The 26,494-nt window shown below is 43.8% G+C and overlaps 1 protein-coding gene across 1 annotated transcript; it reads left to right on the top strand.

Annotated features, from left to right (window-relative positions):
• Positions 1–13,372: 13,372 nt before the first annotated feature.
• LOC115122099 (transmembrane protease serine 9-like) lies at positions 13,373–23,137 on the top strand. The gene is made up of 10 exons (XM_029651292.2): positions 13,373–13,494; positions 18,184–18,204; positions 18,337–18,499; positions 18,618–18,886; positions 18,984–19,129; positions 19,380–20,160; positions 20,558–20,723; positions 20,884–21,140; positions 21,660–21,757; positions 22,102–23,137. Exons 1-10 carry the CDS (start codon positions 13,437–13,439, stop codon positions 22,471–22,473), a joined length of 2,331 nt encoding a protein of 776 aa, XP_029507152.1. The 5' UTR covers positions 13,373–13,436; the 3' UTR covers positions 22,474–23,137.
• The last annotated feature ends 3,357 nt before the right edge of the window (positions 23,138–26,494 follow it).

Below are 26,494 nucleotides of genomic sequence, written 5' to 3'. Positions count from 1 at the left end.
TGGATTTTTGCAATGTTACGTAGATGGAAAAACGCTGTCCTTGAAACAGTCTTGATATGTTCCTCAAAAGAGAGATCAGGGTCCAGAGTAACGCCGAGGTCCTTCACAGTTTTATTTGAGACTGTACAACCATCAAGGTTAATTGTCAGATTCAATAGAAGATCTCTTTGTTTCTTGGGACCTAGAACAAGCATCTGCTTTGTCCGAGTTTAAAAGTAGAACGTTTTCAGCCATCCACTTCCTTATGTCTGAAACACAGGCTTCCAGCGAGCTGTCTGTCATCCACATAGCAGTGAAAGTTAACATTATGTTTTCGAATGACATCCCCATGAGGTAGAATATATAGTGAAAAAAATAGTGGTCCTAAAACGGAACCTTGAGGAACTAGGTTAACCAGCTAACTTTCCAGAATCTCTGGAAGTAACTCCATCTTTTAAGAAATATTGACTTGAAGTTGGCGTGGTATTATTGACTCTACAACAGCAACCAATACACAAATTAACTTCTTGCGTCGAGCCATCCCGGATCTGGTATCGTGACTACAGCCTCAAGCTCATTACCATAACGCAACGTTAACTATTCATGAAAATCGCAAATGAAATGAATCTATTTGCTCTCAAGCGTAGCATTTTGTTAACAACACTGTCATCTCAGATTTTCTAAAATATGCTTCTCTACCATAGCAAACTAGCATTTAGCATTTAGCGTTAGCATTTAGCATTAGCATTTAGCGTTAGCATTAGCAGGCCACATTTTCACAAAAACCAGCAAAAACATTCAATAAATAATTTACCTTTGAAGAACTTCGGATGTTTTCAATGAGGAGACTCTCAGTTAGATAGCAAATGTTCAGTTTTTCCTGAAAGATTTTTTGTGCAGGAGAAATCGGTCCGTTTGGTGCATCACATTTGGCTACCAAAAAAAAAAACGAAAATTCAGTTATCCAAACGCCAAACTTTTTTCCAAATTAACTCCATAATATCGACTGAAACATGGTAAACGTTGTTTAGAATCAATCCTCAAGGTGTTTTTCACATATCTCTTCGATGATATATCGGTCCTGGAAGGCTCCTCTCTCCTCTCAATCACATGGAAGAATGGTTGCAGCTGAAGATTGCGCACCAATTTCGACGCAGGACACTGGGCGGACACCTGGTAAATGTAGTCTCTTATGGCCAATCTTCCAATGATATGCCTACAAATACGCCACAATGCTGCAGACATCTTGGATGAACGGCAGAGCGCATAAGCTCGTTCCCAGCATATTCACAGCCATATAAGGAGATGTCAGTAAACACAGCGTCAAAAATCCTGTTCATTTCCTGTTAGAAGTTGCATCTTGGTTTCGCCTGTAGCATTAGTTCTGGGCCACTCACAGATAATATCTTTGCAGTTTTGGAGACGTCAGAGTTTTGTCTTTCCAAGGCTGTCAATTCCATGCATAGTCGAGCATCTTTTCATGACAAAATATTGCGCTTAAAACGGGCACGTCTTTTTATCCAATAATGACATAGTGCACCCATAGATTGAAGAGGTTAAGCTTTTAATTAACCAAAAAAATAGTAGTTGTATGTGGCTGTTTATCCAAGTAAGCTGCCTACTTTAATAATCCTGCTTTCTGGAACACCCCACTGACTGTATGCTTTGTTGTGTTGACATACTATAACATATTGGTGTGAGTGAGAGGGGGACCCTGAGACATGACCCTCTACTCTTTTTCCCTGTGTCCTACCTTCAGCCTCCTGGTAGAGGTAACCAGGGAGGGAGGGAGCCCTGAGGCATGACCCTCTACTCTGTCTTCCTGTCTCCTACCTTCATCCTCCTGGTAGAGGTAACCAGGGAGGGAGGGAGCCCTGAGACATGACCCTCTACTCTGTCTTCCTGTCTCCTACCTTCAGCCTCCTGGTAGAGGTAACCAGGGAGGGAGGGAGCCCTGAGGCATGACCCTCTACTCTGTCTCCCTGTCTCCTACCTTCAGCCTCCTGGTAGAGGTAACCAGGGAGGGAGGGAGCCCTGAGACATGACCCTCTACTCTGTCTTCCTGTCTCCTACCTTCAGCCTCCTGGTAGAGGTAACCAGGGAGGGAGGGAGCCCTGAGACATGACCCTCTACTCTGTCTTCCTGTCTCCTACCTTCAGCCTCCTGGTAGAGGTAACCAGGGAGGGAGGGAGCCCTGAGACATGACCCTCTACTCTGTCTTCCTGTCTCCTACCTTCAGCTACAATGTCTCTCTTTTCTTTTGCTCCATGTGTCTCTTTCTCTCTTTCAAAATGATTCCTTCAGCTTTTCCCTCTTTCACTCCTTTTCCATCTCTATACCTTTCATTCACTGCTTCTTTCCTGCCACTTCTCCTCATCTCCCTTCTCTCTCACCAGCATCCATCCCCTCCTTGTCCTCCTCCCTTCTCCTCATCTTCCTTCTCTCTCACCAGTATCCATCCCCTCCGTGTCCTCCTCCCTTCTCCTCATCTCCCTTCTCTCTCACCAGTATCCATCCCCTCATTGTCCTCCTCCCTTCTCCTCATCTTCCTTCTCTCTCACCAGTATCCATCCCCTCCTTGTCCTCCTCCCTTCTCCTCATCTCCCTTCCCTCTCACCAGTATCCATCCCCTCCTTGTCCTCCTCCCTTCTCCTCATCTCCCTTCTCTCTCACCAGTATCCATCCCCTCCTTGTCCTCCTCCCCCCTCCTCTCTGCCTTGCCATAACAGTTTACTGTACGTTAAAAACATTGATGTACTTGCGTGGTCTACTGAAAGCCACTCAGGGTGGCTGTGTTTCTATAACCTTGTAATGTCCCAGGACCATTGGCCAGACCTCTCAGTAAAACATATAGAGGGCTTCCACGATGACATCACACCCGACCTCTGACCCCACCCTTCACACGGTGGCCATCTTCTTGGGTCGCACGGTAAAATGTCTATACTGCTAACAGGAGAGGAAACCGAAACAAGCACATCATATTAGATGTCTAGATAGAAGCTTATCCTTGTGATTGTAGTTTAAATAAACTATATGTATTGAATGGTTGGTTAATGGTGTGTGTCAGTGGCGGTCAGTGCCTTTTAAGATGAGGGAGGACGATTGTTTTTTTTTATGAGCATGGCCTTATTTCTATCACATCATGTTGGATGACCATTCATATTCCATTCACCCAGCTCAGTGTAACAGCGATAGGTTTAGTTTACTACATGATACTAAAATGTAACCTATCCCCCATCATTACGTTGCTACAACCTAGCATATGAATGAATGAATGTTTACAACGTAGGTCCACACAGGTCGAGAGAAACATTTGAGGTGAGAGACGCATTCAATACCGTCTTACACACGTTTTCCTGCATCTAGCTGATATAGGGTGTAATCATTATTCCAACAGTTACAAACAGGTTTCTACTGGACAAATTCAGGTATGTTTATTTCCGTTTCGTTCCTTTTTAAGATTTTTTTTTTTTTTTACAGAATCGGCTGAATGACGCACACCAAACTGTTAATTTTCATGGCCACATATAAACAGCTGGTTGTATTCTCACATCTCTCCTCTCACCTTTTCCCTTCTCTTGTGGACTTCAGTGTACATCAGCTGTCTGTGACCAGGCGAAAAAACCTTTCCAAACCAAATCTACATTATTGTCACCATCGTAGCTAAAGTAACGTCATAGTCAACCATAGCTAAAATAACTAAAGTCTTAGTAAACCCGCAAACAATCATGCAGTACAGCCAGTAAGCAGTTTAGCAGTTACACCGGTGGGCCCCTTGTGGTAATAAATTAGTAAAACCAAAAGCTTACCCTTTACACACACACATCACTCGTAGATTTACATAAGCAACATAACCGCACCTCAGCCATAATGCTCAGCCAACTTGCCCACAGTGTTTATTATAACCTAACCAGCTGTTGAATGTCACTGCCTGAAGCCTTCTCTCTGCCTGTATCCTTCTCTCTGCCTGTAGCCTTCTCTCTGCCTGAAGCCTTCTCTCTGCCCGTAGCCTTCTCTCTGCCTGTAGTCTTCTCTCTGCCTGAAGCCTTCTCTCTGCCTGTAGCTTTCTCTCTGGCTGTAGCCTTCTCTCTGGCTGTAGCCTTCTCTCTGCCTGTAGCCTTCTCTCTGCCTGTAGCTTTCTCTCTGGCTGTAGCCTTCTCTCTGGCTGTAGCCTTCTCTCTGGCTGTAGCCTTCTCTCTGCCTGTAGCCTTCTCTCTGGCTGTAGCCTTCTCTCTGCCTGTAGCCTTCTCTCTGCCTGTAGCCTTCTCTGCCTGTAGCATTCTCTCTGCCTTTAGCCTTCTCTCTGCCTGTAGCCTTCTCTCTGCCTGTAGCCTTCTCTCTGCCTGTAGCCTTCTTTGGCTGTAGCCTTCTCTCTGCCTGTAGCCTTCACTCTGGATGTAGCCTTCTCTCTGCCTGTAGCCTTCTCTCTGCCTGTATCCTTCTCTCTGGCTGTAGCCTTCTCTCTGCCTTTAGCCTTCTCTCTGCCTGAAGCCTTCTCTCTGCCTGAAGCCTTCTCTCTGGCTGTAGCCATCTCTCTACATGTAGCCTTCTCTCTGCCCCTAGCCTTCTCTCTGGCTGTAGCCTTCTCTCTGCCTGTAGCCTTCTCTCTGGCTGTAGCCTTCTCTCTGCCTGAAGCCTTCTCTCTGGCTGTAGCCATCTCTCTACCTGTAGCCTTCTCTCTGCCCCTAGCCTTCTATCTGCCTGTAGCCTATTATTCCATCCGGCGACGTTTCACACTCCCCAGTCCGGGGTCTCCAGCGACGGTCCCCAGTCCGGGGTCTACAGAGATCGTTCCGAGTCCGGGGCCTCCGACGATGATCAACGGTCCGGTTCTGCAAAGGCGGAGGGATCAGCGTAAAGAGGCGGGGCGGTGTCCAGAACCAGAGCCGCCACCGAGGGTAGATGCCCAACCATACCCTCCCCTATAGGTTCAGGTTTGCGTCCGGGAGTCCGCACCTTTGGGGGGGTACTGTCTCGCCCTGACCTGAGATATCTCTGTTTTCTTTATATTTTCTGTTCTGAGCCCTCTCCTGTACTCCCTGTTCACCCACGACTGCGTGGCCACGCACGCCTCCAACTCAATCATCAAGTTTGCGGACGACACAACAGTGGTAGGCTTGATTACCAACAACGACGAGACGGCCTACAGGGAGGAGGTGAGGGCCCTCGGAGTGTGGTGTCAGGAAAATAACCTCACACTCAACGTCAACAAAACTAAGGAGATGATTGTGGACTTCAGGAAACAGCAGAGGGAACACCCCCCTATCCACATCGATGGAACAGTAGTGGAGTGGGTAGCAAGTTTTAAGTTCCTCGGCATACACATCACAGACAAACTGAATTGGTCCACTCACACAGACAGCATCGTGAAGAAGGCGCAGCAGCGCCTCTTCAACCTCAGGAGGCTGAAGAAATTCGGCTTGTCACCAAAAGCACTCACAAACTTCTACAGATGCACAATCCAGAGCATCCTGGCGGGCTGTATCACCGCCTGGTACGGCAACTGCTCCGCCCTCAACCGTAAGGCTCTCCAGAGGGTAGAGAGGTCTGCACAACGCATCACCGGGGGCAAACTACCTGCCCTCCAGGACACCTACACCACCCGATGTTACAGGAAGGCCATAAAGATCATCAAGGACATCAACCACCCGAGCCACTGCCTGTTCACCCCGCTATCATCCAGAAGGCGAGGTCAGTACAGGTGCATCCAAGCTGGGACCGAGAGACTGAAAAACAGCTTCTATCTCAAGGCCATCAGACTGTTAAACAGCCACCACTAACATTGAGTGGCTGCTGCCAACACACTGACACTGACTCAACTCCAGCCACTTTAATAATGGGAATTGATGGGAAATTATGTAAATATATCACTAGCCACTTTAAACAATGCTACCTTATATAATGTTACTTACCCTACATTATTCATCTCATATGCATACGTATATACTGTACTCTATATCATCGACTGCATCCTTATGTAATACATGTATCACTAGCCACTTTAACTATGCCACTTTGTTTACATACTCATCTCATATGTATATACTGTACTCGATACCATCTACTGTATCTTGCCTATGCTGCTCTGTACCATCACTCATTCATATATCCTTATGTACATATTCTTCATCCCCTTACACTGTGTATAAGACAGTAGTTTAGGAATTGTTAGTTAGATTACTTGTTGGTTATTACTGCATTGTCGGAACTAGAAGCGCAAGCATTTCGCTACACTCGCATTAACATCTGCTAACCATGTGTATGTGACAAATAACATTTGATTTGATTTGATTTGATTTTGGTTAGGTCAGGGTGTGACTAGGGTGGGTACGCTAGTTTTTGTATTGTCTAGGGGTTTTGTATGTCTAGGGCTTTGTATGTCTAGGGTTTCGTAGGTCTAGGTATGTTTATGGTGGCCTGATATGGTTCCCAATCAGAGGCAGCTGTTTATCGTTGTCTCTGATTGGGGATCATATTTAGGTAGCCATTTCCCTTTGGTGTTTGTGGGATCTTATTCTATGTTTAGTTTCCTGTCTGCACTATTCGTATAACTTCACGTTTCGTTAGTTTTGTTGTTTTGTTAGTTTGTTCAGTGTTCTTTGTTTAAGAATGTACGCATACCACGCTGCACCTTGGTCCCCTTCGTATAACGAACGTGACACGGGGCAGGGTTGTCCCACTCAGGGCGTGTTCCATCTGGCGTAGCGCCAGCCGTATCTTAAGCCATTCTCTCATCCGCGGCGCAGGAGAAAAACTCCCGGCTTTTGTTTGAAAAAGGGTGCTGTGGCCATTGTTTGTGATAATCTTCACAGTTGAATCGTCCGGTTGGAAAACGTAACCCATATGGTCGTCACTTATATCCAGCACTCATTTAAAACAATCAGGGACTTCCCAAAGAATGTCTTCGATGGTTTTGTCATTGTGTTCTTGACACGAAGGACACCGTACACCTACAATTTGTCAAGGAGATGTTTATTTTCCTCTTTAATGTTCTGGGTTTATTTTAATTTTGTATTTAGTGTTCTGGGGTTTATCGAGATTGCTTGTAGTGTTAACAGCGCTTACTTATACCCCCGGACATTACTGTTTTCATATACAACAGCCAGGTCCTAAGTTCACTACAGCAGGGGGGGCCATACTCTTTGAAATGTTCAAACACATTCCACAGTTAAACGAGGTCACTACACATCAATCATCATGACAGCTTTAAGCTTTAACATAAACAGATGCAATATCTGGTTAAATAAACACTCACTCGAGAGCATGAGAACTGAAGGACAGGATGTACATACAGTGGGGAGAACAAGTATTTGATACATTGCCGATTTTGCAGGTTTTCCTACTTACAAAGCATGTAGAGGTCTGTAATTTTTATCATAGGTACACTTCAACTGTGAGAGACGGAATCTAATACAAAAATCCAGAAAATCACATTGTATGATTTTTAAGTAATTAATTAGCATTTTATTGCATGACATAAGTATTTGATCACCTACCAACCAGTAAGAATTCCGGCTCTCACAAGACACCTGTCCACACACTCAATCAAACAGACTCCAACCTCTCCTCAATGACCAAGACCAGAGAGCTGTGTAAGGACATCAGGGTTAAAATTGTAGACCTGCACAAGGCTGGGATGGGCTACAGGACAATAGGCAAGCAGCTTGGTGAAAAGGCAACAACCGTTGGCGCAATTATTAGAAAATTGAAGAAGTTCAAGATGACGGTCAATCACCCTCGGTCTGGGGCTCCATGCAAGATCTCTCCTCGTGGGGCATCAATGATCATGAGGAAGGTGAGGGATCAGCCCAGAACTACACGGCAGGACCTGGTCAATGACCTGAAGAGAGCTGGGACCACAGTCTCAAAGAAAACCATTAGTAACACACTACGCCGTCATGGATTAAAATCCTGCAGCACACGCAAGGTCCCCCTGCTCAAGCCAGCACATGTCCAGGCCCGTCTAAAGTTTGCCAATGACCATCTGGATTATCCAGAGGAGGAATGGGAGAAGGGCATGTGGTCTGGTGAGGTAAAAATAGAGCTTTTTGGTCAAAACTCCACTCTCCGTGTTTGGAGGAAGAAGGATGAGTACAACCCTAAGAACACCATCCCAACTGTGAAGCATGGAGGTGGAAACATCATTATTTGGGGATGCAAAGGGGATGACTGCACCATATTGAGGGGAGGATGGATGGGGCCATGTATCGTGAGATCTTGGCCAACAACTTCCTTCCCTCAGTAAGAGCATTGAAGATGGGTCGTGGCTGGGTTTTCCAGCATGACAACGACCCGAAACACACAGCCAGGGCAACTAGGAGTGGCTCCATAAGAAGCATCTCAAGGTCCTGGAGTGGCCTAGTAAGTCTCCAGATCTGAACCCAATAGAAAATCTTTGGAGGGAGCTGAAAGTCCGTATTGCCCAGCGACAGCTCCGAAACCTGAAGGATCTGGGGAAGGTCTGTATGGAGGAGTGGGCCAAAATCCCTGCTGCAGTGTGTGCAAACCTGGTCAAGAACTACAGGAAATGTATGATCTCTGTAATTTCAAACAAAGGTTTCTGTACCAAATATTAAGTTCTGCTTTTCTGATGTATCAAATACTTATGTCAAGCAATAAAATGCTAATTAATTACTTAAAAATCATACAATGTGATTTTCTGGATTTTTGTTTTAGATTCTCCCCACTGTATATGGGCATAAGCACTCACTCATACCGTGAGAATGGAAGGACAGGATGTGACCCATAAAATAGGTCATAAATCCCTTGTTTGGCGGATGCCGTCTACTGTATTCTCTCTGTGGCATTTGATATAAATGTGAGGATGGTTCTTATAGCCCACGAATTTGGACTTGGTTATGCAGATCTAAAGAAAATAAGCAAAATCCTAGTGATTCCTTCCTTATGTCAGCTCATATCAGAGACATGAGAGGAGAATGACAGGTAAATTCAAAGGGCGAGTGACCCATTATTGCCAGGTGACTTGCTGTGTATAAATAATATGTATTTCCTTGCTCCAGCAAATGTATTCAAAGTTAATAAAACAGAGTGATAGGAAAACATAACTATACAATAAGAATGTCACATAGGCCTACAGTGTCATAGGGCTGTAGCCTAATGTGATTAGTGGGAAATTAGCTTTACGTAAAGTAAATACATGCTGATATGCTAATCTTTTGTCCTGCAGTAATGTCTGTAATGTCGACAGACATAAGTACCTTTCCCCCCACTTTAGTTTCAGAGATGCAGAGAGCTACAGCCAATGGAGAGTACTGCAAAGATAATTAGAAGAGCATACACAGATATAGACCCAGACATAACCGAGATGCTGTAGGAGGATACAGATTTAGACCCAGACATAACCGAGATGCTGTAGGAGGATACAGATTTAGACCCAGACATAACCGAGATGCTGTAGGAGGATACAGATTTAGACCCAGACATAGCAGAGATGCTGAAGGAGGAGGAGGAAACAGATATAGAACCAGACATAGCAGAGATGCTGAAGGAGGATACAGATATAGACCCAGACATAGCAGAGATGCTGAAGGATGATACAGATATAGACCCAGACATAGCAGAGATGCTGTAGGAGGATACATATATAGACCCAGACATAGCAGAGATGCTGAAGGAGGATACAGATATAGACCCAGACATAGCAGAGATGCTGAAGGAAGAGGAGGAAACAGATATAGACCCAGACATAGCAGAGATGCTGAAGGAGGATACAGATATAGACCCAGACATAGCAGAGATGCTGAAGGAGGAGGAGGAAACAGATATAGACCCAGACATAGCAGAGATGCTGAAGGAGGATACAGATATAGACCCAGACATAGCAGAGATGCTGAAGAAGGATAGATACATATATAGACCCATACATAGCAGAGATGCTGAAGGAGGATACAGATATAGACCCAGACATAGCAGAGATGCTGAAGGAGGACACAGATATAGACCCAGACATAGCAGAGATGCTGAAGGAGGATACAGATATAGACCCAGACATAGCAGAGATGCTGAAGGAGGATACAGATATAGACCCAGACAAAGCAGAGATGCTGAAGGAGGACACAGATATAGACCCAGACATAGCAGAGATGCTGAAGGAGGATACAGATATAGACCCAGACATAGCAGAGATGCTGAAGGAGGATGAGGATACAGATATAGACCCAGACATAGCAGAGATGCTGAAGGAGGATACAGATATAGACCCAGACATAACAGAGATGCTGTAGGAGGATACAGATATAGATCCAGACATAGCAGAGATGCTGTAGGAGGATACAGATATAGACCCAGACATAGCAGAGATGCTGAAGGCGGACACAGATATAGACCCAGACATAGCAGAGATGCTGAAGGAGGATACAGATATAGACCCAGACATAGCAGAGATGCTGAAGGAGGATACAGATATAGACCCAGACATAGCAGAGATGCTGAAGGAGGATGAGGATACAGATATAGACCCAGACATAACAGAGATGCTGTAGGAGGACACAGATATAGACCCAGACATAGCAGAGATGCTGTAGGAGGATACAGATATAGACCCAGACATAGCAGAGATGCTGTAGGAGGATACAGATATAGACCCAGACATAGCAGAGATGCTGAAGGAGGACACAGATATAGAACCAGACATAGCAGAGATGCAGAAGGATGATACAGATATAGATCCAGACATAGCAGAGATGCTGAAGGAGGAGGAGGAAACAGATATAGACCCAGACATAGCAGAGATGCTGAAGGAGGATACAGATATAGACCCAGACATAACAGAGATGCTGAAGGAGGATACAGATATAGACCCAGACATGGCAGAGATGCTGAAGGAGGATACAGATATAGACCCAGACATAGCAGAGATGCTGAAGGAGGATACAGATTTAGACCCAGACATAGCAGAGATGCTGAAGGAGGATACAGATATAGACCCAGACATAGCAGAGATGCTGAAGGAGGATGAGGATACAGATATAGACCCAGACATAGCAGAGATGCTGAAGGAGGATACAGATATAGACCCAGACATAGCAGAGATGCTGAAGGAGGATGAGGATACAGATATAGACCCAGACATAGCAGAGATGCTGAAGGAGGATACAGATATAGACCCAGACATAGCAGAGATGCTGAAGGAGGATACAGATATAGACCCAGACATAGCAGAGATGCTGAAGGAGGATGAGGATAAAGATATAGACCCAGACATAACAGAGATGCTGTAGGAGGACACAGATATAGACCCAGACATAGCAGAGATGCTGTAGGAGGATACAGATATAGACCCAGACATAGCAGAGATGCTGTAGGAGGATACAGATATAGACCCAGACATAGCAGAGATGCTGAAGGAGGACACGGATATAGACCCAGACATAGCAGAGATGCAGAAGGATGATACAGATATAGATCCAGACATAGCAGAGATGCTGAAGGAGGAGGAGGAAACAGATATAGACCCAGACATAGCAGAGATGCTGAAGGAGGATACAGATATAGACCCAGACATAACAGAGATGCTGAAGGAGGATACAGATATAGACCCAGACATGGCAGAGATGCTGAAGGAGGATACAGATATAGACCCAGACATAGCAGAGATGCTGAAGGAGGATACAGATTTAGACCCAGACATAGCAGAGATGCTGAAGGAGGATACAGATATAGACCCAGACATAGCAGAGATGCTGAAGGAGGATGAGGATACAGATATAGACCCAGACATAGCAGAGATGCTGAAGGAGGATACAGATATAGACCCAGACATAGCAGAGATGCTGAAGGAGGATGAGGATACAGATATAGACCCAGACATAGCAGAGATGCTGAAGGAGGATACAGATATAGACCCAGACATAGCAGAGATGCTGAAGGAGGATACAGATATAGATCCAGACATAGCAGAGATGCTGAAGGAGGATACAGCAAATGAATGTCTGAACTCTGTAATATGGTCGTGATGCCCCAAAGCTGTCTTCACGGGCAAAAGCTACAGTGACAACTCAAAGGGCATTACATATGGGGCTGATTCATGTTCTGCACATTTCAACAACCATACAAAATCCTTGTATGTGACAAATTGAGCAAAGTTATATGAGAATTTGCCCAAAACTGCATATTTGTCCAACAGACCAGTATTCAAAGCATATGCTCTATTGCTTGAACCAAATGTATTAAACGTGCTAATGTATTTATAAAAGGTATATTTTACGTGTATTTGTCAGTTCAGAAGGGGAAACAAAATCCCTATTAGCCTGTGATGCCTGGAATGAGGATACAGAGCTTTATTTATTTAGAACAGCCACACCTTTTTCTTCAAAACAACCCAGGAGGAAGAGAGATCACATCATATTAACTTCGTGAAAAAATACCACTCAATAAAATCGTGCTTACGGACTGCCGTTCCACACCCTGTTGTGTTTGGGTTTTTGATAAGAAGTATGCTTAGGACAACCCAACGATGACATCACCCAATTGAAGTTGACATTTAAAACGGTTAACCCATAATAGTCTAAGCCCTGTGCGTGTTCCTTTCCACAGAGGGGTCATATTAGTGTGTCACCCAAACTGTTTAGAGGCTACAGACAGAAGTTGGCAAATCGTCTGTACCGACTTCAGACTAGTCCCAAGATGCTTGTTGGGGGTCACAGAGCAAACCGTTCCGAGGCTACAGGCGATTTTGTGAGAAGACCAATTTTCAGGATGTCTCATGGTCTGACAACCACCGCTCTGTCACCTTCCACAGCAGATGAGGAAGTGCGGCATCGGCGGACTGAGACTCATCCAATACAAACATCCAGATCTGTCTAGTTTAAACTAACAGGTGTTTATTAGATTATCATGGAGGCCCAGACGTCAACTTTAGGGGGTTCTAAGGTAAGGGTTAGGATTAGGGTTTAGTGTAGGTTCTTGTCTTGGGCCTCGGTGGCAAAACTTAGTCAGTGCTCCTAGACATGGAAAACTCACAGTAAGTATTTGGTGTGTTGATTTTAGTCTCATGATCATAAAGAATTCCAGACACAGGAACTTGTTCTCTCCTTCACAATTTCATGCACTGCTTTGTTGTCGGGCAATGAAAGACAGCATTGTTAACATCTACACATAACATTTATAAGATAAAGTTGTAAAATTACAACTAAATTAAAGTCTAGTAAAATTACAACTAAATCACAGAAGTAAAAGAAGTTGTCAATGGTGTGATAAAAATAGTGCCAACATTATAACTCTGTAATGGAAACCAAAGAGCTAGGATTAGATTACAGCATTAGTTATGCATGCTTAGAAGGAAGTGGGGATTTTGTTTAAGGAAAGGTATGTAAGAGACGTATCACGTGTGTATCTAGCAGGTAATGTGGTGTGTGGAAGGGAGGAGCTGAGAAAAGACAACAGAAGAGAGGGATGCTTAGGAAGGAAGATTGACTCCAGGGTACCAACAAGAAAGCATGGCCTTCCTCAGGACTCTTTGTGTGGTGACCATAATGGTGACATTCCTGTCAAACGGTAAGTAAATACAATTCTCAATGTATCTTTCTCCTACAGCGTTCTTCATTTATACTCACCTGGTTTAAAGAAGTTCGCCACTAAGTTCATTTCAACTTGTATATAAAGAAATTTGGACTGAATGAATTAACTGAACTCAAATCGATTTAAAACTGCAATATGTCACTTCTTGGGCGACCCCGAACAAATTCACATAGAAATCTGAGTTATATTATATATCTCATTCTCTTTGAAAGTAAGTCTAAGAAGCGTTTTTGAGTCTTTTACTTGCGGGTTTATACACCAACATCAAACAGCTGAAAATATTATAGTTTGGGTTATGGAAAAGCTATTCACAGCAGTTTAGATGGTAGAATGATTCTCTGCACATTGTCTGCTTGTTTTGTCAAATAAACGGAAATAAGGTGAACTACAAGAATTTTTGCAACGAGGAAATGTTGGAGCGATTTCTGAGAAATGTAAGAGTTACTGCGTAGGAAGATATGTTTCCGTTGTCCTGTAAGTAGTTGGTGACAGGAAAGCATACCTAGCAGGCTCAACTTTCAAGTTCTTCAAGTTAATTAGCCACGTGTGCATGTGGACAGGTATGTGTTTTCAAAAGTATTGTGTGAAGGAGAAATACTAATTGATGATATTGAGGAAAGAAGAAAGGTAACAAGTCCCACATCTAGATTCTAGTTTACAGGTAGGCCTATGTGTTTTCAAAAGTATTGAGTGAAGCAGAAATACTCATTTATGATATTGAGGAAAGAAGAAAGGTAACAAGTCCCACATCTAGATTCTAATTTACAGGTAGGCCTATGTGTTTTCAAAAGTATTGAGTGAAGCAGAAATACTAATTGATGATATTGAGGAAAGAAGAAAGGTAACAAGTCCCACATCTAGATTCTAGTTTACAGGTAGGCCTATGTGTTTTCAAAAGTATTGAGTGAAGCAGAAATACTAATTGATGACATTGAGGAAAGAAGAAAGGTAACAAGTCGCACTGATACATCTAGATTCTAGTTTACAGGTAGGCCTATGCGTTTTCAAAAGTGTTGAGTAAATTGGAGCTGAGGAGGTCTTAGTCAAGTAATTCAGCATCTAGCTAAGATGTTTGGTGCAGTATTTCTCAAGTGGAAAAATGTGCATGAAAACTAGTCATTTATCATTAAATGACAGCAAACACTTCCCACTGGGCAAAAACTGTTTGAATCAACATTGTTTTCATGTCATTTCAGCTCAAACTGTCAAAGTGATGTTGATCAATGTAAAAAAGTAAGCAACATTAAAGGGAATTTCATATTTTTTTTCACCCAACTTCGAACCTTAATCCAATGACATGGTGACATTTTTGTTGATTTCACGTTGTATTCACGTTAGTTGACAATTCAACCAAAGTAAATCCAAACTAGACATTGATCTGACGTCTGTGCCCAGTGGGTTCAAGTTTCCACTCCTACTAGGAGGAGTACGTTTTACCAGTCACCGACAAAAGGGCGTAGACTTCAACTACCGAACTTCGACTTTCCTCAATCATTTTTTGGTGTGCACGATCAGCCGAAAAAAGACTGCCAAAGACCAAAACAAAAACGTCATAATATATGAGCAAACTGTTTTGGCTGGGAAGCATACGGTAAGCAAACCTCTATGGGATTGGTGTGCCCCCCACGGGGACGGTTGAGCTAACGTGCACTAATGTGATTAGCATGACGTTGTAAGTAACAAGAACATTTCCCAGGACATAGACATGTCTGATATGGGAAGAAAACTTACATTCTTGTTAATCTAACTGCACTGTCCAATTTACAGTAGCTATTAGACTGAAGTAATACCATGCTATTGTTTGAGGAAAGTGCACAGGTATGAACTTGAAAATGTATCATTAAACCAATTAGGCACATTTGGGCACTTGATACAACATTTTGAACAGTAATACAATGGTTCATTGGATCAGTCTAAAATGTTGCACATACACTGCTGCCATCTAGTGGCAAAAATCGAAATTGAGCCTAAACTGCAATAATACATTGTGGCCTTTCTCTTGCATTTCAAAGATGCATGTTTTTTACTTTGTATTTGTCACGAGTCCGACCGAGGGTGTTTCCCCTTCCCGGGCGGGTGGCGCTCGGCGGTCGTCATCACCGGCCTATTAGCTGCCACTGATTGTTTTTCCTCCCCCTCCTTGTATGTTTAGTGGTAGCACCTGTTCATGTTTAATTAGTTTGTCTTTATTAGACAGCCGGCCCGCCTGGTTGTTGTGCGGGATTATTTCATTGTAAACCTTCGGCTCTGTTGTAAGAGGTACGTGCTTAGTCGTGATTTTTTCCATTGTACTTTTTCCCCTGTGTTTGGGAACATTACTTTTGTGAGCACCCTGTGTTGCGTTGGTGCTAGTAAAAGACGCACAGCATTGAACTCTGTCTCCTGCATTTGACTCCACACCCACGACACCCGGAGCATTACAGTATTATCTTTTACCAGATCTATTGTGTTATATTATCCTAGATTCATTTCACATTTCCACAAACTTCAAACTGTTTCCTTTCAAACGGTATCAAGAATATGCATATCCTTGCTTCAAATCAAAGTTTATTTGTCACATGTGCCGAATACAACAGGTTGAGTACAACATGAAATGCATACTTACAAGTCCTGACCAACAGTAATTTTTAAGTAAAAAAAAATGGTATTTGATAAACGATAGATAAGTAAAGAAATAAATTGACAGTGAAAATAACAGTAGCGAGGCCATATACTGGGGGTACAGCTACAGAGTCAATGTGCGGGGGCACCGGTTAGTCTGGCTAATTGAGGTAATATGTATATGTAGGCATAGTTAAAGTGACTATGCGTAGATGATAAACAGAGAGTAGCAGCAGTGTAAAAGAGGGGTTGGCGGGTGGGATGGCAGGACACAATGCAAATAGTTTGGGTTGCCAATGTGCGGGCCACCGGTTAGTTAGGCTATGACAGGGATTTTGGCCTTGTCGGGTGTCTGAAGTACATACTGTGTGTCCTAGTTGTTGAAGAAAAAACCCTTGTCTAATCCGAGGTGAGTGATCGCTGTCCTGATATCCAGAAGCTCTTTGTCTAATCCGAGGTGAGTGATCGCTGTCCTGATATCCAGAAGCTCTTTGTCTAATCCGAGGTGAGTGATCTCTGTCCTGATATCCAGAAGCTCTTTGTCTAATCCGAGGTGAGTGACAAAATAAATGACAAATAAATGACAAATAACGTGATAAAAAACACATAATAGCACAATTGGATTGTCGCCTGTAAAACGGCTGCCATTTCTCCCGCCGCCATTTTCAGGTCCTGAGCTACAGGCAGTCAGATTTGGGTATGTCATTTTAGGTCCTGAGCTACAGGCAGTTAGATTTGGGTATGTCATTTTAGGTCCTGAGCTACAGGCAGTTAGATTTGGGTATGTCATTTTAGGTCCTTAGCTACAGGCAGTTAGATTTGGGTATGTCATTTTAGGTCCTGAGCTACAGGCAGTCAGATTTGGGTATGTCATTTTATGGTCCTGAGCTACAGGCAGTCAGATTTGGGTATGTCATTTTATGGTCCTGAGCTACAGGCAGTCAGATTTGGGTATGTAATTTTAGGTCCTGAGCTACAGGCAGTCAGATTTGGGTATGTCATTTTAGGTCCTGAGCTACAGGCAGTGAGATTTGGGAATGTCATTTTATGGTCCTGAGCTACAGGCAGTCAGATTTGAGTATGTAACTTTAGGCAACAACAAAAAGGGTACAATCCTTAAGAGGTTTAATCAGTGTGTTATAACAATTGGTACTTATGCTGATGTCAGTCGGTATGTTCACTCTGATCAGTATGGGACAGTATGTACACTCTGATCAGTATGGGACAGTATGTACACTCTGATCAGTATGGGACAGTATGTACACTCTGATCAGTATGGGACAGTATGTACACTCTGATCAGTATGGGACAGTATGTACACTCTGATCAGTATGGGACAGTATGTACACTCTGATCAGTATGGGACAGTATGTACACTCTGATCAGTATGGGACAGTATGTACACTCTGATCAGTATGGGACAGTATGTTCACTCTGATCAGTATGGGACAGTATGTTCACTCTGATCAGTATGGGACAGTATGTACACTCTGATCAGTATGGGACAGTATGCACACTCTGATCAGTATGGGACAGTATGTACACTCTGATCAGATGGGACAGTATGTTCACTCTGATCAGTATGGGACAGTATGTACACTCTGATCAGTATGGGACAGTATGTACACTCTGATCAGTATGGGACAGTATGTACACTCTGATCAGTATGGGACAGTATGTACACTCTGATCAGTATGGGACAGTATGTACACTCTGATCAGTATGGGACAGTATGTACACTCTGATCAGTATGGGACAGTATGTACACTCTTAGAAAACAATTGTTCCAAAAGGGTTCTTTGGCTGTCCCCTTGGCAGACCCTCTGAAGAACCCTTTTAGGTTCCAGGGAGAACCCTCTTGGGTACCATATAGAACTGTCTGTGGAAAGGGTTCTACCTGGAATCCAAAAGGGTTCTTCAAAGAGTTATGGTGTGGGGACAGGCTAAGAAATCCCTTTAGGTTCTAGATAGAACCAAGTGTACCCAGTGAAAATGCCAGGGTTTGGATACAGAGAGTAAGGGAAGGATTAAAGGATTTCATTTTCTTTCTGTCTTGTATTTCAGACTCTCATTCACAGCTGAGTGGTAAGTCCTTTTCACCCCTTACAGATATTCTCTAAATCTTAAGATTTAAACCTTTTATCATGCACTGTCACACCAATGTGACCTCTTCGACACAAACTTTCCAAATAACCCATCATTCTCTATCGCTGTTAGTGTGCGGAACCCCTCCTCTTAACACTAGGATCGTGGGGGGTCAGGATGCTCCTGCAGGGAGTTGGCCATGGCAGGCCAGTCTTCACAGTTCAGGCAGCCATTTTTGTGGGGGATCCCTCATCAACAAAGAGTGGGTGCTGACTGCTGCTCACTGCTTTTCCAGGTGAGGATTTGCAGGATTGTGGGACACATTTAACCCTAATGTCAAACCTAATCGAGACTAAACTGTTCCACTCTTTAAAAAACAATACTGTTACCTTTTTATATATTTATTCTCTCAGTATCAGTACATCAAATTTGTTGGTCTACGTGGGTCGTCTGAGCCAGCAGGGCTCCAACCCCAACGAGGTGACACGGACAGTCACTCAGATCATCCTCCACCCCAACTACACCAGAAGTACCAGTGACAACGACATGTGTCTGCTGAAGCTCTCCTCCGCTGTGACTTTTACAAACTTCATTCGGCCAGTCTGCCTAGCTGCACCAGGCAGCTCCTTCCATGCTGGGGCTACTAGCTGGGTCACCGGCTGGGGCACCATCAGCAGTGGAGGTGAGTGTTGTAGCTTGCTTTAAGTACTGCTGATGATGGATCAGAATTCTGATAGGTATTATGTATGTTGAGGAATACCTGTTTTGTCGCTCCTCAGTGTCCCTGCCCTCACCACAGACCCTACAGGAGGTGGATGTGCCAGTAGTGGGGAACAGGCAGTGTAACTGTAACTATGGAGTTGGTTCCATCACCGACAACATGATGTGTGCTGGTCTATCAGCAGGAGGAAAGGATTCCTGTCAGGTAAAATCTCTTGGTTATCTTCTTTGTTTATTACAATGTGGGCTAATGACACATTCGTAATCTGTGTCTGGTTTCTCAGACCCAGATTATACCTAGCCTGGTCCTAAATTGAAAAGCACTTTAAATAGAGATTATCCATTAAAAGTGCTTTTTAGTCCAAAACTTTTTTGAAATTGGTGACTGAAAAACTGACCCATTATGTTTCATAAGAAAATCTAATCTCAGTGTCTGTAAATCTGTCGATGGATAGGGGGACTCGGGGGGTCCAATGGTGAGCAAACAGGGTATTCGCTGGATCCAGTCTGGGGTTGTGAGTTTCGGCATCGGGTGTGCCCAGGCAAATTTCCCAGGAGTGTACGCAAGAGTGTCTCAGTACCAGACCTGGATCAACACCCAGATCACCAGTGACCAGCCAGGATACGTCACCTTCTCCTCCAGTGGGACTGATTCTGACCTCAGTGTCTCCTGTAATGGTCTTCCAGCCCCAGCCACCATCACAACTGCCCCTACGACCACCACTACCACCAAAGCTGCCCCTACGACCACTACCACAACAGCAGCCCCTACGACCACTACCACCACAGCTGCCCCTACGACCACTACCACCACAGCAGCCCCTACGACCACTACCACCACAGCTGCCCTTACGACCACTACCACCACAGCTGCCCTTACGACCACTACCATCACAACTGCCCCTACGACCACCACTACCACCAAAGCTGCCCCTACAACCACTACCACCACAGCTGCCCCTACAACCACTACCACCACAGCTGCCCCTGGGGCCACAACTACAACCACAGCTGCCCTTGTGACCAAAGCTGCCTCTACGACCACCACAACTGCTCCATCCATTACCACCACATTTTCCCCTACCACCACAACTATGACCTCAACTGCCCATACGACCACCACTAGCACCATAACCACAACTACCCCTAAAACCACCACTACAACTACCCCTAAAACCACCACTACAACTACCCCTAAAACCACCACTACAATTGCCCCTAAAACCACTCCTGAACGTAAGTGGATTTACTTCCCTCTGTGAAAATTGCTGCCTCCTCCTGGAGCCACACCCATCTGTTACTCCTGTTGTAGCTTTAGCCACACCCATCTGTTACTCCTGTTGTAGCTTTAGCCAAGGTATCTGTTACTCCTGTTGTAGCTTTAGCCAAGGTATCTGTTACTCCTGTTGTAGCTTTAGCCACACCCATCTGTTACTCCTGTTGTAGCTTTAGCCACACCCATCTGTTACTCCTGTTGTAGCTTTAGCCAACGTATCTGTAAATCTCCATTTGACCACATCCAAACTTTAGTGTTTATCCCTCTCTTTCAATCTACACTATCCCTCTCTTTCAATCTACACTCAGCCAAAAGTCAGCCCTGACTTGTGTAGTGCTTCTCTCCCTGTTTCTGCAGCCGTGGTGTGTGGCAGTGCCTCTTTGAACTCCCTTCCTGGTGGGGGCTTGGCCTCGGGGGGATCCTGGCCCTGGATAGCCAGTCTACAGACAAACAGAACACACGTCTGTGGGGGAACAATGGTGGCAGAGGACTATGTCATGAGCGATGCTGGGTGCTTCTCCAGGTAACACACTCCACTTGTATGTAAACAGATGAGTTGGTCAGATGCATATGGTCAGATCTCCATCCCTTGGTGCTCAAGTTGAACCAAGGACCTATTACATAGAAGGTATTTGTAATGCCAAGCTATAAAGTTCCCCAACTTCACTATTCCCACGTCCCAGTCAGTCCGACGCCTCTCAGTGGACCGTGATCATGGGTCGTCTGAAGCAGAACGGCTCCAACCCCAACGAGGTAACCCTTAAAGTCATCAACATCACCATGAGCAACTTGACGGCGAACAACGTGGCCATCCTCAGACTGGCCAGCCAACCCACGTTGTCTGACTACATACAGCCTATCTGTGTGGACCAGGGAAGCAGCACCTTCAGCATAGGGACTCAGTGCTGGGTGGCTGGCTGGGGCAAGGACCAGGGTGGAGGTGAGTCAGTGTGTAATACTGGAACAGACTAACACTGCCTCCTAAACTAAGCAGGGTTGGTCCTGGTTGGTCCCTGGACGGGAGACCAGATGCTGCTGGAATTGGTGTTGGAGGGCCAGTAGGAGGCACTCTTTCCTCTGGTCAAAAAAAGAATATCCCAATGCCCCAGGGCAGTGATTGGGGACATTGCCCTGTGTAGAGTGTTGTCTCTTGGATGGGACGTTAAACAAGTGTCCTGACTCTCTGTAGTCATTAAAGATCCAATGGCACTTATCGTAAGAGTAATATGTTAACCCTGGTGTCCTGACTAAGTTCCCAATCTGACCATCATGGCCACCTAATCATCCCCAGCTTCCAATTGGCTCATTCATCCCCTCTCCCCTGTAACTATTCCCCAGGGCATTGCTGTAGATGAGAATGTGTTTTCAGTCAACTTACCTGATAAAATAAATGTGTTCTTTCTGTTTGGTCAACTTGTGATTTTCTTCCTCTATTTCTCTATTGTGTCTCATTCCTCAGCCGAACAGAACTTGCAGCAGTCCCAGACCTCTGTGGTAGATTGTGAGAGCTCTGGCTCCTCTGATAACATCTGCACGGCTGCCTTGGACCTTCGACAGGTACCGATTGGTCCGACAAAAAAAGCAAACGCACAATAATGGGTTTCAAATGTCGACTCAGAAGTGTCAACTGGTGTACAGCAAGGATGGTTGCATTATGTCTGTTTAGTTATTGAGGATAGCTCTGCAACTGTTGGGATGTGATCTATTTGACTTTGGCATCTCCAGAACTGGCGTCAGCAGAGCCTGTCTGATAGTAGGACATTTAAATCCACCTAGTGAGGACAGTCCCAAGTTTCAGAAGTAGTAGTTAAGGAGTTAAGTAGTTAAGGAGCATGGTTGGCAACCAGTCTGTCTGTCTGCCTGACAGCCCCCCGTGTGTTCGTTCTTCTCTCTCCCCACAGGGTGAAGGAGGTGGTCCTCTGATGTGTAAGCAGGGTGATGCATGGTACCAAGCTGCTGTGTTGACTGTCGACAGCAGCAACAAGACCAGCTCCAGCAAAACACGATGGAGCCGGAGTCCTCGCTCCTCCAGCATCCAGGTCTTCACCAAAACCGCTCGCTTCCAGAGCTTCCTTCAGACCACTGTGGGCACACTCCCTTTACCTGTCACAGCCAGAACCCCGGTCAATGACACCAACACTGCCAACGGCACAACTGTCAGCGCAACTACCGCTGTCGTTACTCCTGCAAGTGGGGCAACTCTGGCCCACTCATCCCTGGTCCTACTCTTCTTGTCTCTCCTCTCTCTCCTACTGTCTCTCGGTCAAGCCTGATGACGCTGAGGAGTCACCTTTATGTAAACCTCTGGCAATAGGGTCTAAATGTGCTCTGTTTTAAGTATGTACCCTTGCACTTAATATCTTGCTGCTCTAGAATATTTTGGTGAGTTTAATCTTGGTTAACCCAGAACTAAAATCTTGCATAATTTGGTCAGCTGTGTGATTTAGTTCTGGGTCAATGTGTTTCAAATTGAGAGTTTGGGTCTGCGAAGTCTCCACCCTTTTGCAAAAGGAAACTCTCAGCCAAAGCACTGACATTTAAGCACCGCCTTCGTCCAATCCCGACACGTCCAAATGATCAGTGAGAAAAAGCGAAACATTGTAGCTACTGCTGCTCGTTATCCTATAAATCCCATTCAGTCTCAACAGATGATTTGGTTTATGTGCAGGACTTGTCCACAAACAATGCCTGGTCTAACGCTGTCAGCCACAGTCTACTAAAAACAGAAGGTTTATCTCATCTGATTGTTTATTCACTCTGACTGGATTTAAATATGAAACTGTCATTGTAATCAGTTTGAGCTCACAAGTATTCTCTCTTTGTAGTCTATTATCAAATCTATGCAGGTCAGTATTTCATGTTATGAGACAGATCAGGAAATGATTTATTGAAATTTAATGACTTGATCTACTGTTGCATCTGGAAATTAAAATGATGAATGAATTGTCTAGTTCATTTTTTTCTTCTTCCAATAAACAGCAGAATTTATATAGACTAGACACCACACAACGTTTGTGTAAATGTTGTAGCCTGGCCAAACGCTTGTGTAAAATGTGTTTTATATCAGTTGTACAACCTGAGTGATTACTATAGGTAATAGATTATATTCAACTTGAAAATGTCATCTTTAATTCCATACTTAGAGTTACATTACAGTATATCCTTTATATAAACAAAAATCCTAAATCATTTTAACAATTGAAGTGAAAAATCTGTCTCGGTCATATCCTTTATCTGTCTCGGTCATATCCTTTATCTGTCTCGGTCATATCCTTTATCTGTCTCGGTCATATCCTTTATCTGTCTCTGTAATGTCCTATGATAGCTGTCTCTGTAATGTCCTTTGATAGCTGTCTCAATAATGTCCTTTGATAGCTGTCTCTGTAATGTCCTTTGATAGCTGTCTCTGTAATGTCCTTTATCTGTCTCGGTCATATCCTTTGATAGCTGTCTCGGTAATGTCCTTTGACAGCTGTCTCAGTAATGTCCTTTATCTGTCTCAGTAATGTCCTTTGATAGCTGTCTCGGTCATGTCCTTTATCTGTCTCAGTAATGTCCTTTATCTGTCTCAGTAATGTCCTTTGACAGCTGTCTCGGTAATGTCCTTTATCTGTCTCGGTCATGTCCTTTATCTGTCTCAGTAATGTCCTTTGATAGCTGTCTCAGTAATGTCCTTTGATAGCTGTCTCAGTAATGTCCTTGATAGCTGTCTCTGTAATGTCCTTTGATAGCTGTCTCTGTAATGTCCTTTATCTGTCTCAGTAATGTCCTTTATCTGTCTCAGTAATGACCTTTGACAGCTGTCTCAGTAATGTCCTTTATCTGTCTCAGTAATGTCCTTTATCTGTCTCGGTAATGTCCTATGACAGCTGTCTCGGTCATGTCCTTTATCTGTCTTAGTAATGTCCTTTATCTGTCTCAGTAATGTCCTTTGACAGCTGTCTCAGTAATGTCCTTTGATAGCTGTCTCGGTCATGTCCTTTATCTGTCTCAGTAATGTCCTTTATCTGTCTCAGTAATGTCCTTTATCTGTCTCTGTAATGTCCTTTATCTGTCTCAGTAATGTCCTTTGACAGCTGTCTCAGTAATGTCCTTTATCTGTCTCGGTAATGTCCTTTGACAGCTGTCTCGGTAATGTCCTTTATCTGTCTCGGTCATGTCCTTTATCTGTCTCGGTAATGTTCTTTATCTGTCTCAGTAATGTCCTTTGATAGCTGTCTCAGTAATGTCCTTTGATAGCTGTCTCAGTAATGTCCTTTGATAGCTGTCTCTGTAATGTCCTTTGATAGCTGGCTCAGTAATGTCCTTTGATAGCTGTCTCAGTAATGTCCTTTGATAGCTGTCTCTGTAATGTCCTTTGATAGCTGTCTCTGTAATGTCCTTTATCTGTCTCAGTAATGTCCTTTATCGGTCTCAGTAATGTTCTTTGATAGCTGTCTCTGTAATGTCCTTTGATAGCTGTCTCGGTCATGTCCTTTATCTGTCTCGGTCATGTCCTTTATCTGTCTCAGTAATGTCCTTTGACAGCTGTCTCGGTCATGTCCTTTATCTGTCTCAGTAATGTCCTTTATCTGTCTCAGTAATGTCCTTTGACAGCTGTCTCAGTAATGTCCTTTATCTGTCTCAGTAATGTCCATTGACAGCTGTCTCAGTAATGTCCTTTGATAGCTGTCTCAGTCATGTCCTTTATCTGTCTCAGTAATGTCCTTTATCTGTCTCAGTAATGTCATTTATCTGTCTCGGTCATGTCCTTTATCTGTCTCGGTCATGTCCTTTATCTGTCTCTGTAATGTCCTTTGATAGCTGTCTCTGTAATGTCCTTTATCTGTCTCTGTAATGTCCTTTATCTGTCTCAGTAATGTCCTTTATCTGTCTCAGTAATGTCCTTTGACAGCTGTCTCAGTAATGTCCTTTATCTGTCTCGTCATGTCCTTTATCTGTCTCAGTAATGTCATTTATCTGTCTCGGTCATGTCCTTTATCTGTCTCGGTCATGTCCTTTATCTGTCTCAGTAATGTCATTTATCTGTCTCGGTCATGTCCTTTATCTGTCTCAGTAATGTCCTTTGATAGCTGTCTCTGTAATGTCCTTTATCTGTCTCTGTAATGTCCTTTATCTGTCTCAGTAATGTCCTTTATCTGTCTCAGTAATGTCCTTTATCTGTCTCAGTAATGTCCTTTATCTGTCTCAGTAATGTCCTTTATCTGTCTCTGTAATGTCCTTTATCTGTCTCAGTAATGTCCTTTGATAGCTGTCTCAGTAATGTCCTTTATCTGTCTCTGTAATGTCCTTTATCTGTCTCTGTAATGTCCTTTATCTGTCTCAGTAATGTCCTTTATCTGTCTTAGTAATGTCCTTTATCTGTCTCAGTAATGTCCTTTGACAGCTGTCTCAGTAATGTCCTTTGATAGCTGTCTCGGTCATGTCCTTTATCTGTCTCAGTAATGTCCTTTATCTGTCTCTGTAATGTCCTTTATCTGTCTCAGTAATGTCCTTTGACAGCTGTCTCAGTAATGTCCTTTATCTGTCTCGGTAATGTCCTTTGACAGCTGTCTCGGTAATGTCCTTTATCTGTCTTCGTCATGTCCTTTATCTGTCTCGGTAATGTTCTTTATCTGTCTCAGTAATGTCCTTTGATAGCTGTCTCAGTAATGTCCTTTGATAGCTGTCTCAGTAATGTCCTTTGATAGCTGTCTCTGTAATGTCCTTTGATAGCTGGCTCAGTAATGTCCTTTGATAGCTGTCTCAGTAATGTCCTTTGATAGCTGTCTCTGTAATGTCCTTTGATAGCTGTCTCTGTAATGTCCTTTATCTGTCTCAGTAATGTCCTTTATCGGTCTCAGTAATGTTCTTTGATAGCTGTCTCTGTAATGTCCTTTGATAGCTGTCTCGGTCATGTCCTTTATCTGTCTCGGTCATGTCCTTTATCTGTCTCAGTAATGTCCTTTGACAGCTGTCTCGGTCATGTCCTTTATCTGTCTCAGTAATGTCCTTTATCTGTCTCAGTAATGTCCTTTGACAGCTGTCTCAGTAATGTCCTTTATCTGTCTCAGTAATGTCCATTGACAGCTGTCTCAGTAATGTCCTTTGATAGCTGTCTCAGTCATGTCCTTTATCTGTCTCAGTAATGTCCTTTATCTGTCTCAGTAATGTCATTTATCTGTCTCGGTCATGTCCTTTATCTGTCTCGGTCATGTCCTTTATCTGTCTCTGTAATGTCCTTTGATAGCTGTCTCTGTAATGTCCTTTATCTGTCTCTGTAATGTCCTTTATCTGTCTCAGTAATGTCCTTTA

This window comes from Oncorhynchus nerka, linkage group LG16, assembly GCF_034236695.1.
Source record: "Oncorhynchus nerka isolate Pitt River linkage group LG16, Oner_Uvic_2.0, whole genome shotgun sequence".
Taxonomy (NCBI): domain Eukaryota; kingdom Metazoa; phylum Chordata; class Actinopteri; order Salmoniformes; family Salmonidae; genus Oncorhynchus; species Oncorhynchus nerka.
The sequence above is the reverse complement of the archived record's forward strand: the minus strand, read 5'-3'. Positions and strand labels throughout refer to the sequence as shown.